The sequence below is a fragment of the Erpetoichthys calabaricus genome, chromosome 11 (assembly GCF_900747795.2).
Source record: "Erpetoichthys calabaricus chromosome 11, fErpCal1.3, whole genome shotgun sequence".
In the NCBI taxonomy this organism is placed as follows: domain Eukaryota; kingdom Metazoa; phylum Chordata; class Cladistia; order Polypteriformes; family Polypteridae; genus Erpetoichthys; species Erpetoichthys calabaricus.
Genome location: NC_041404.2, coordinates 60,140,543 through 60,152,996, shown reverse-complemented (window position 1 = coordinate 60,152,996; position 12,454 = coordinate 60,140,543). Strand labels below are relative to the sequence as shown.

General features: G+C 41.9%; 2 protein-coding genes across 23 annotated transcripts in view; one reads left to right on the top strand and one right to left on the bottom strand.

Annotated features, from left to right (window-relative positions):
- The window catches only part of LOC114660439 (serine protease inhibitor Kazal-type 1-like), an 821,621-nt gene that overhangs the window by 123,324 nt on the left and 685,843 nt on the right, over nucleotides 1-12,454 (top strand). For 3 of the 7 annotated variants that reach the window (XM_051934244.1, XM_051934242.1, XM_051934243.1), the window contains exons 2-3: nucleotides 10,514-10,545; nucleotides 10,629-10,738. In XM_051934244.1, the coding sequence (XP_051790204.1) occupies nucleotides 10,514-10,545; nucleotides 10,629-10,738 (142 nt within the window). Of the gene's footprint in view, nucleotides 1-7,534; nucleotides 7,617-10,513; nucleotides 10,546-10,628; nucleotides 10,739-12,454 lie in introns of those variants that run through there. The other 4 variants (XM_051934240.1, XM_028813143.2, XM_028813142.2 and 1 more) reach the window with 3 other exon arrangements.
- The window catches only part of LOC114660438 (serine protease inhibitor Kazal-type 1-like), a 565,538-nt gene that overhangs the window by 57,439 nt on the left and 495,645 nt on the right, over nucleotides 1-12,454 (bottom strand). The gene's annotated exons all lie outside the window — the stretch shown is intronic.

Below are 12,454 nucleotides of genomic sequence, written 5' to 3'. Positions count from 1 at the left end.
AGCTGTGTGAAGTCAGCTACACAAAAAAACAGATCCTTAACAAATTGTTAGTGGTATATTTTACCTCAATTTAAAAAGGTTTTCTTTTCTTCTTAATAAAAATTTAAAACAAGTACTTCGCCGGTGCCAAGCATGGGGATTTCAGCGACTGACACATACAGACATATTCATGAGTGCAGGTACAATGGAAACAGAGCACGGTGTAAACCTAAAGTTTAAATTAAGTTCATAGACCTACAAAAGGTTGCCATTGATTTGAGGCAAGATTGCTTTTCTCCTGTACAACTATACGTTGCATTCTCAAGAGTGTGCTTGCACGGCTTGGTCATATTACAACCGGAGTGCTGAACTGACAAACTGGTATACAAACAGAACAATCGTAAAAACAGGATTAAATAAAAAGGCTGCTTCTGTTGGCGAAGCAACGAAAAAGTAAGACCTTATATGACGTTCGTTTATAAAACAGCAGAGAAGCTGTGTGAAGTCAGCTACACAAAAAAACAGATCCTTAACAAATTGTTAGTGGTATATTTTACCTCAATTTAAAAAGGTTTTCTTTTCTTCTTAATAAAAATTTAAAACAAGTACTTCGCCGGTGCCAAGCATGGGGATTTCAGCGACTGACACATACAGACATATTCATGAGTGCAGGTACAATGGAAACAGAGCACGGTGTAAACCTAAAGTTTAAATTAAGTTCATAGACCTACAAAAGGTTGCCATTGATTTGAGGCAAGATTGCTTTTCTCCTGTACAACTATACGTTACATTCTTAACAGTAAGCTTGCACGGCTTGGTCATATTACAACCGGAGTGCTGAACTGACAATAGATAGATAGATAGATAGATAGATAGATAGATAGATAGATAGATAGATAGATAGATAGATAGATAGATATATGTGTATGTATGTAGATATGTATATATGTGTGTATATATGTGTGAGATATAGATAGATAGATAGATAGATACACATATAGTTAGATATATATATATATATATATATATATATATATATATATAGATAGATATATGTGTATGTATGTAGATATGTATATATGTGTATATATATGTAGATATGTAAATATGTACATGTATATATATGTGTCTGTATGCGTATATATATATATATATATATATGTGTGTGTGTATGTATGTATGTGTGTATATGTATGTGTATATATATGTTGATATATGTATATATATGTGGATGTTTATATGTATATATATATATGTATATATGTAGATATGTGTATATGTAGATATGTATATATAAGTATATATGTTTATGTATATATATATGTTTGCATACCCTCTTTAACACACTACTTCTCCCCTGCGAAGTGCGGGTATTTTGCTAGTATAAAAATAAAATAGAAATGTTTTTTTGAAAGTAAAACTAAAAATACACCATGAACGAAAACTAAAACGAAAATGAATTTTCAAGTAAGGTCAGAAAAAATATAGACATTAAAACTAATATAAAATGGCAAAACTATAACTTTTGACTCTACTTTGTCTATGGCCTTGAAGTGCTTCCTAGAGGAGACAGAACGGCACCACAAGCATTCTCTGGTTTGGCCTAAAAGGAAGCCCGCTTCCACATATGGATGAGTCAGAGTCAGGAGGAAGCGAAAAAACTCAGCAGAGGAGAAGAAGAAGGAAGAATTGTTGGTTATCAATCATTTACTGTGAATTTGTGGCTCGTTATTGGGAGAGGACTGTGGAAAGTGCCTGGGAGAAGAATACAAGAATACAATTACTTCATTCTAGTAACGTGTGGTGTATTGCTGGGTCTGCGGTTTGGACTCTCTGACGCCCTCTTGTAAGAATTTCTCACATTATTGTGTTTCTGATTTACTTGTAGGTTTACCCTTTTCCAACTGGCTTCAGTAAAGAAAGCAAACTGGAAACTCTCGTCTGTGTCGTCAGTGGAAGAGAGTTTATCTGACTGTCGACTCAGGCAGGGCGCTTGAGGCAGAGGGCAGGACAATCCCCATGTAAATGTGCCTTTTTAATATTCATAAAAAGATGTGTGTTGAAACTAGTGTCTGCATTGGGTGGTCTGTAACACTCTCCTAGTATTAGGCCTCTTTCCCTAATGCTTTGAAGCCAGATGTCCTCACTAAGACGGGGCTCATCGTCCAACTGAAGAGGACTTGTGTTTAAATTCTGTTTGACATAAACAGCAAGCCCACCTCCTCTTCTGTTCTGTCTGTCCTTCTATTAATTGTGTGCCCCTCTGTGTTCTACTGACCCCCGTCTTTGTTATTTAGCCCAGTTTCTGTGGTGTCTACTTAAAATATCATTTGAGTGCAGCTCTCTTTGTTCTTTTTGACACTTCTAGCATTAAGACAAGCTGTTTTTAATGTGCTACTCATTTTACTTTTGCCTTTTAACTTTGGGTTAGAATTTACATGACAATGCATTTTGATTTTGACACTATTGTTCATCTCCTCATGTGCAGTTCTAAACCTGGCCTGTCCTAAACTCCCTGCCCCCATTCCCCAGTTTAAACAATCCTCGACTGACCTCCCCAACACATTGGTGCCCCTCCAATTCAGATGTACCCCACCATGGCCAAACAGGTCTCATCTGTTCTAAAATGAGTCCCGATGCCCCATAAACCGGACCCCTTCTACCTGACATTAAGATTTGAGTCATGAATTAAGCCTTCTAATCTCATTTGATGTACTTGGACTGCCACGTGGCACAGGCAGAACCTTGGAGAAGCCCACCTTGTCAAATAAAAACAAAAATTAGCTCTGTGATATTTGTATATTTTTGGTTAATTTCTTGTTAGATTTAGTCTCTGTAGCTGTAGTTATTCCATCTTTTCTTTTGTGACCTGTCCTATTACACTTGCTGAACTAACAGGCTTCGGCCTACTGTTATAACATGATTATGTTTACCTCATTTGTAAGTTGCTTTGGACAAAAGCATCTGCCAAGCCAATAAATGTAAATGTTCTGCTCCTCAGCTTGGCACCTAACTCTTTAAATTTGGATCGCAAACTGACTGGGTAGACTGACAGACTGCCCTCATGTATGTCATTTGTTCCAATATGGACAATGACAACTGGATCCACCCCCACTCTGACCAAGAGCCTATCCAGGGGGGTCTCTCACCTCTGCACCCAGAAGGCAACACTCCCTGCGAGCTTCTCTGTCTCTGGAGCAAACCTGTACTTTAATCCCCCATAATGACTGAGACCCCAACTATCACTACCTCTCCCTTTCTCATCCATGCCTACCACATCAGAATCTTCAGAGACCCCGTCCTGCTTCACCAGGACCTGATAACAGTTGGACACCTCCAATTCTGGGGTTGATGCCCCTGGACAGTGTGCACCCTTTACCTTACACCTTGTGACCTTGACCCACCTATCTCTACGTGTCTGGAGTCTCTTCCCATGCCACCTTAGGGGGGCACACTCTCTCTTTCTCTCAGAAGGAGTTCTCTATGCACGCCAGCCAACTCCTCCACCAGGTCAGCGACCCCAAGTTTGAGGTGCTGGATCAGCTGGCATCTCCTGCAGTTGAAGCCCACCTAGAAGATGACTGGCACCTCTGAGCCTTCCTCTAAAATGTCCAACATCCAGCAGGACTTGCACTGCATGGGCCTCATTATGAAAATGTGACTTTGTGTTACTGGAACTACTTAACTTGTGTTTATATTTTAATTAAAAATTCAATGACTTAGTTCTCCTAGTTGTCATTCACAGAAATCTCCTCATGCTCCCTCCTGCTTTTTCCACTCCGTCTGATCGTCTCAGATGTGACCAGTCCTTCAATTTTCATATCATCTGCTTTAGGAGGTTTAATTCTGCAGTAACAGAAATGCCCCACTACTTGACGTCACTGTAACCCACTATTAGATGTCCCAGTTCCTTCAACTTACAAAGCAATCAAACGTTCCCAGTTATATGGAGGTTGGCCAATTTCCCATCCTTTCCACTTTACTGTTGTCCTCTGCTTGAATCTCCACCCTTGTCACCCTTGGACGAGATCTTCCTCCAGTAAGGTGTGTGACAGCTCCCTTGTCAATAGTGACTGCATTTAATATTTAATGTTTCCAACTTTATGCTTCTCAAAGTCTTGTACCTTCACAGGTGTTGTAGATGTGAGGTACCCTTTAGATGTTCTGTGCCCACCCTGGGACGTCTCACAAGTTCGCAATACCCCTGATAGGCAGTTGAGACGGGCCAACGCTCGAGTCTGTGATGGCAGCAGCGTATCTTCAGTGCCATTCGTAGACATTAATTGTGTGAAATATGAGAAGCAGAAGATATTACAAAGGGGGAAAATCCTTTTTCACAACACTCTGAATGAGTCAGTTCACCTGCCAGAGCTCACATTGTCGATTTATGTAAAGAGTTTTCTAGAATGGACTTTTGATTTGGATAGTGCCAACCCAGTAAATAAACGTAAATATTGAATATTTAACAAATTTAAATTGGAGCTCTCAGGGTGCGTTTTATGGGTTTCAAATGCAAATCCCACCGCCGACCCACCCTGTGCATTTGAATGAATGACCTGCAAGGATCTAGACTGAATACGTGGAGGAAGACGTTCACAGTGGGTGGCACGGTGGCGCAGTGTTAGTGCTGCTGCCTGGCAGTAAGGAGACTCAGGTTTGAGTCTGGGGTCCACTCTGTGTGGAGTTTGCGTGGTCTCCCCGTGTCTGTGTGGGTTTCTTTTTGGAGCTTCTGTTTCATCCCACAGTCCAAAGACACGCATGTTTGGTGAACTGGTGATTCTAAATTGGCCTTATTGTACGGGTGAGGTGCGTGTTTGCCCTGTGATGGACTGGCGCCCTGTCCAGAATTTGTTCTCTGCCTTGTGCTAAGTGGGATAGACTCCATCAGACCCCCAATGACCCTGTTCAGGAAAAAGCAGGCCAGAGGGTGAGATGTCTACAGTGTGACATTGTCATTATGATGAAAGGTGCTATATAAAAACACAGATTTACTAGTCACATTTCCACCTCACTGACTCCCCGAGTGACACTTTGTGAGTCCTGTCAAGTGTCACACGTCCACACTGCATTTGTACACTAACTTGAGGTGGTCTTCACTATGGGATGTGGTCTATAACATCAGCGAGACAGTCCTAACTTGTCAGTGTTGACCTGGTAGAAAACATCCAGAAACTTCAGTTAGTCAGTTGTATTGGAACAACAAATAAGGGCTTCACTCGACCTTGGAAGGCACTATAAGAAGCCATAAAGGTTAAAGATTGTGACATCACAGCTAACGTATTGTTTGACTTTTAGCAACTCACTTCACTCACCAGTAACCAGAATCTGAGAATTTAGAAAGATGTGGACAACGAGAAAGTCACAGAGCCGCTCTCAGGATGAACACGCGTGGAGTCACCATGACGTTCAGCGAAGGCAGCGAGTGACGTGCAGATGTTGATTACACTTCATAAAATGGTCACTAATGGTGGAAGCGACATTCACATTTATATCGATGTGCCCAGCAGACGCTTTAGTCCAAAGCAACGTACAAAACATAACTGAGTAGACATCCTAAATGTGACAGGACTAGGGTACAAAACTGAACATCACAAGTGAAGAACTGGAAAAAAATGCCAGGGAGTGACAAGGTGACAAAACCTAACAGAGCCCTTAACTGTCAAATAGAAACTCACCAAACGAGAGCCTTTGGACTGAGGTGGACAGTTTGTTCCACCAGCCAGAAGCTGCACATGAAAAGAGTCTGCACTGAGATTTGATGCCACACAGAGGCGGCATCACCAGATGCCATTCAACAGCAGTCCAGAGTGGTGAAGAAGGACCAGAGGACCTCACAAGTGTCTTCACACACGTAGGTGCTGAGCCACTGACTACTCTGTAGATGAGCACCAAGGATATGAACTTCATATGTGACTCTACGTGAAGCCAGTGTAGTGATCTGATGACAGCAGTGACATGTGCCAGTCTCGGCTGGTTGAACACCGGACATGCTGTTGCTTTTTTAGTCATCTGCAGTGACTTGGTGACACATGACGGTACTCCTGCCAGCATTGAGGTCACAGTAGTCCAGACGTGACAAGATGAAACCCTGGACCAGCAGTTGTGCTGCATACTCTGTCACATATGGTCTGATCTTGGGGATGTTCTGCAGAGTAAATCTCACAGACCATAATAAGGTGGTCCATGAAAGGCAGGTGGTCATCAGTCGTGACTCCGAGGTTGTGTACCAAGGAGTTTGTGGTAGTGAGCCAAGCTGACAGGGAACAGAATGAGGAGCTGGCATAACAAGACAGGCCATCTTTGTTCGGCTGAGCTGCAGGTGGTGTTCCTCCATTCAGAAAGACTTGCAGAGACTCCAGCTGATGCCATGTGGGCCTCTGGGGGGAACGACAGGTATGGCTAAGTCAAGAAAATGCATTTGATTTATTATTATTATAGCACTGATAGGTAAAACCGTAGAACTGGATGAAGAGCTGTCTCAGTGGAATGGCCCTCCATGATGGCCGACTGATTAGGATCAAGTAGACTTGGTTAGAGAAAGGAGAGGAGAGACACGGGCCTGTGATGAGCGACTTGAGAGGGGCTGAGAGGGGCATCTTGAGGACAGGAGTTATTGGGGTCTGTTTGAACAACACAGGAAAAGGGCGGCCTGTGAAATATTCAGAATTCACAAGTCCACCCTGTTTGTTCTCAATAACAACAATTAGAAGAAAACTTTAACTTAAGGAAAAGATTCAGGGAACTCAACACCAGCATAAGGCTGACAATGATCAGGCAACATAACTGAAATGAGAAGGGCGAGCAGAAGTGTTAACCGTGACATGAGTGACAGGTGACAATGAAGTACATTTAACAATACAACAACATAATAAGAGGATGATAATAAGAGTTATTAAGACAACAAATACTGATCAGAGCAAAGCTGGGCAGAAAGAGAGAAGATCAGTAAAGCAGTCAGCATCCATTCCTGATGTCCAGTCTGGGGCTAAACCAGGATCAGCTACAGGGGGTCTTTTACAGGCCAGGTGGGATACCATCAGGCATGAGAAGGATTTAGTGTGTCTGTCTGTCACCTGGCAGGGTCATCACTGGACTGTCAAGAGCGTATCGAGGGTCAGACGATGCGGAAAAGTGACAGTCCTGGAGAGAAGACCCTCAGCTGGGAGTTCATGAGGGGCCGAAGGGGGGAGAATGGCGACAAGCTGTAGAGCATCAGCCAAGTCATTAATACAGGGGGCTGATAGATTAGGGGGGCACAAGTGAGGGGAGTCACCTTACAAACTGGGACAGGAATGAAGGGTCACATCAGGGGGCACACAGGCCACGTAGCACACAACACACCAGCTATCTGTTATATAGCGCCTCTCACATCTATCTATCTATCGATCTATCTTTGTGACATGTGTATCTCCAAGGCCTTTCTTAATTTACAATAGTTTTGAATATTCAGCAACCGGGAGGGTCATTCCTGCAGGCTTTTTTGTTTTTTGTTACCCGGATGTGCCCCCTTATAAATTGAGGGCACCAGCGTGTTGGGTGGCCAGTCCGAGTCTGACACGCACACACACCAGCGAGACGAGTCAAGATGTCTGCCATGCGCCTCCTGCTGCTGTGCGTTGCCTTCATTTGCCTCTCAGGTGAGATTCCTGCTTATTCAGTTTACGTCTTTACCAAAGTCACCAGTTTTATGACAAACTGATAGAAGTGATGAGGAAAAATTGACTTTAAGAAGGTTTAAGGGGAATGAATTCAATGAATTTTCAAATTTAGTTCCGATTTCTGCTTATGTGTGTTTTCCTTGTTCTCTTCATGTGAGTTTTGTTACTGATGATCTGTTTGATCTCTCACATGAACAAGTTAAATATGTTAATTTAGGTGTTGTTGTGCTTATAACTTTACACACCCCTGGCAGAATCTGTAAAATGTGAGGCATTTTAGGAAAATACGAGCGGTCAGACAAAGCCCCCTTCTCTTATTAGGAGCAGAGGTCAGGTAAAGCTTTATATGAATGAGGAGAACACGCAAAGTGCATGCAGGGAAGACACGGGATGGAAACTAATGGCGGGCAGCAGCACTGGCACTGCGCCCCCTGGGTTTATATGACATATGAATAGGTATAAATAGACAGATACTTTATATGATAAATAGATATAGTATATATACTAGAAATAGTATCACAAACTCCACACAGAGCCATAGCACAGTTTGGGACAGCCACCTGTATAATTGGTATCCCGGCTGCAATGTCGAAAAATGAAAACAGCACTGATGTCCAGAACAGAACTGAGGGAACAGGGAATAGGAGGAGGGTCAGGCCCATAAGGGTCTTCAACCATAGGCTCGATCCCGGAAGTGACATCAACAGGGCCAGGTGGAATCTCCCAAGAATGGTCTGCAGGAAAGGGAGAAAAAGAGTCAGTGCACCCTGCCACCTCCTGGTAAGATTGAGAACTGCCATCACTCAACCCCTTTAGCTGCCTCCAATGTGCACGTGTGTGACAATAGATAGATAGATAGATAGATAGATAGATAGATAGATAGATAGATAGATAGATAGATAGATAGATAGATAGATAGATGTGAAAGGCACTATATATTAGATAGATAGATAGATAGATAGATAGATAGATAGATAGATAGATAGATAGATAGATAGATAGATAGATAGATAGATGTGAAAGGCACTATATATTAGATAGATAGATAGATAGATAGATAGATAGATAGATAGATAGATAGACAGACAGATAGATAGATAGATAGATAGATAGATAGATAGATAGATAGATAGATAGATGTGAAAGGCACTATATATTAGATAGATAGATAGATAGATAGATAGATAGATAGATAGATAGATAGATAGATAGATAGATGTGAAAGGCACTACATATTAGATAGATAGATAGATAGATAGATAGATAGATAGATAGATAGATAGATAGATAGATAGATAGATAGATAGATAGATGTGAAAGGCACTACATATTAGATAGATAGATAGATAGATAGATAGATAGATAGATAGATAGATAGATAGATAGATAGATAGATGTGAAAGGCACTATAGATAGATAGATAGATAGATAGATAGATAGATAGATAGATAGATAGATAGATAGATAGATGTGAAAGGCACTATAGATAGATAGATAGATAGATAGATAGATAGATAGATAGATAGATAGATAGATAGATGTGAAAGGCACTATAGATAGATAGATAGATAGACAGATAGATAGATAGATAGATAGATAGATAGATAGATAGATAGATAGATAGATAGATAGATAGATAGATAGATAGATAGATAGATGTGAAAGGCACTATATATTAGATAGGTAGATAGATAGATAGATAGATAGATAGATAGATAGATAGATAGATGTGAAAGGCACTACATATTAGATAGATAGATAGATAGATAGATAGATAGATAGATAGATAGATAGATAGATAGATAGATAGATAGATAGATAGATAGATAGATGTGAAAGGCACTATATATTAGATAGATAGATAGATAGATAGATAGATAGATAGATAGATAGATAGATAGATAGATAGATAGATAGATAGATAGATAGATAGATAGATATTGTATATATACTATAAATAGATAAATACTATATATCCATCCATCCAATATCTAACCCGCTGAATCCAAACACAGGGTCACGGGGGTCTGCTGGAGCCAATCCCAGCCAACACAGGGCACAAGGCAGGAACCAATAACGGGCAGGGTGCCAGCCCACTGTGGTAAATAGTTCATAATATATATAAATAGATATAACGATATAGTATATTTACTATAAAGAGATAAATGCCTGCAGTGGGTTGGCGCCTAGCCCGGGTTTGTTCCTGCCTTGTGCCCTGTGCTGGCTGGGATTGGCTCCAGTAGACCCCTGTGGCCCTGTGTTAAGATATAGCGGGTTGGAAAATGATGGATGGATAGATAAATGCGATATATAGTATATATAAATAGTACATAGTATATACTGTATAAATAGATAAATACTATATATAGAATATATAAATATTTAAAAAGATATAGAATATATATTACACGCGATAGATAGATAGATAGATAGATAGATAGATAGATAGATAGATAGATAGATAGATAGATAGATAGATAGATGAACGATGCCCACTGCCCCGCCATGCCACTGATGTTTTTGCCCTTCCTTGCCTTTTCACTTTGATGGCTGCCTTGCCCACCTGCTCAGCTGTTTCTGTGTCTCCTTCACGTGATCTCCAGGAGGGAATGTCGGCCCCTCGGGATCACACAAGGGGTACTGGAGAGGAGCCCACTGAGGAGTTTGTGCCTTCATAGCCCATCAGAGCAGCACATGCTGTATGTGACGATGACGCTGACGGATGTTTTTTGTGTGATGTGATGTCTGATGTGATGACAGATTCTTACTAAGAAGTCCTCCTAAATGTTTGTTTCTGAAATTGGATGAAAATTTAAGTTTTTCTAGATGTTTCAGGAAGTATTCATTGACGGGCTTCACCCTCTTGTCTTCCTCAGATTTGACCAGCGGGGCAGACATCCCCCGACAGGTAAGGGTCTCCTCAGGTTTTCTCCTTCAGGTTTCCTCCTGGCTGCTTATGTCCACCTGACCTTCTGCTCTTCATTTCTGTAGCCCAACTGTAAGGCCCACGTGAATCTTGACTGTGCAAATCGCAACAAACCCGTGTGTGCCAGCGATGGCCAGACCTACGCCAGCGTCTGCTCATACTGTGTGGTGAAACGGTGAGTAACAAGGGCTTTGAAACCCACCTGAGCGTTCAGATGTTGGCTTTTGGACAGCTAACTTGAATCTATGAGGAAATCAATGGAGGGGACTGAAGAGGACCGTTTGGCGATTTTGTGTAATGAACTCCATCTAAAGGCCCATTGAAGTTAAAGCACAACACTTTAATTCCATTATGGGCCCAGCAGGGTGGGGACCTGCACAAGATCGCACAAGGCAGGCCATGATGGGAAATCACCAAACAAACCAATGACTTATATAGCACCTTGTGATAGTGAATTAATTTAAAGTGAGATTGTCATTGAGCAGCAATGTTTCCTTGGAGATGCAGAGACTCACAGAGGATCACAGAGGGACTCGTTGACTTGGATTGAAACTTATTGTTGTATATAGCGCCTTTTACAGTTTGATTAGCGCCGCTGCTTCATGGACCCTGAATATTGGGCTCAGATCCTAAATTCATCGTATCTGTATGGGTTAGGTTAGGTTGATTGGAGATTCCCAACTTCCGCCATTATCAGTGTTACTGGGACCAGTGATGAATCGGTGTCCTGCCTTAATGCTACTGGGATGCTCTCCAGGTCTTTTTGAAGTGACTCTCATCCTGAGGTAAAACAGTTTATTTGTGTCCTGTCAGCTCTGGCAGTTGAATTGAGTCAATCAGGACCCCACAGTGACAGTGCAGACATTGTTTTAACTTTATATAGCGCCTTTCAAAGGTTACTTCCAACCTGAGATAGTCTCCAGTTACAGCTCTCTAATTTCCAGATTTCAACAATGTGTCACTGCTGATAAACGTACTCACTGAGAAACACACAGGACACGTCACAGCAGCTCACAGTTTATATAGCGCCTTTTCATAGTGAACTCCAATGTTAAACACAGTAATGTCAGCCTCTCACTAAAAGTCTCCAAACTCTCTCGCTGTAAACTTCTGGAAATCCTCTTTCTTTAGCTGATTCTTACAATTCATCAGACTCCGGTGTAGTGAAGGGTCAGTCTGCTGTGTGTTTGGGGGGAGCGGGTTAGCCGGTGGTCCGCAGTGCACTTCTGCTGTTAATCCTTTAATTCGTCCTTTTTCTGATTCTTCTCTCTGTGTTTGTGCTCGCTGTGTCTGTCAGGCGTCTCTTCTTCAGTCTGCACCGGCATTAAGAACTTTCTGTCAATGAGAGACCCCGTTTTACAGGGCAGTTTTGGGAAGGTGAGGTCAGAGGGGGCTTGTTGTCACATCAGACAACTTCAAACTGGCAGGGAGTGTCAAAGTGGCCACTGCTGTTGGTGATCTCATCACCTGAGTATGGCATTTTAAGGCCATGTCACATTACAAGACTTTACCAGCTATTTTCACTTGTAGACTTCATTTACATAACGTCATCGAGTCGGGGGGCCATCATAGTGTGGTCCTGTGACCAGCAGTCGTGCCGTCTGACATCCCCATCTTTTCAGTCCAACCAACTTGCGACTTGTGGCCACCAACAGGTGACATTTGTGTAGGGGCGGAGCCTGTGTGCAGTAACGCTGACAGCCAATGAGTGATCAGCAGGAAGTGCAGCCCAGTGAATGCTGTGATGAGAGAAAAGCAACACGACAGTTTTGGACCCTGCATGGAGAAGAGAGACTCATCTGTCTGATGTCTCGTGTTTTACATACCATGAGAAAAATTGAGAAAATTTAACAAGGGGGAGATACGGTGGCTGAAGTCACCACACCTGTCA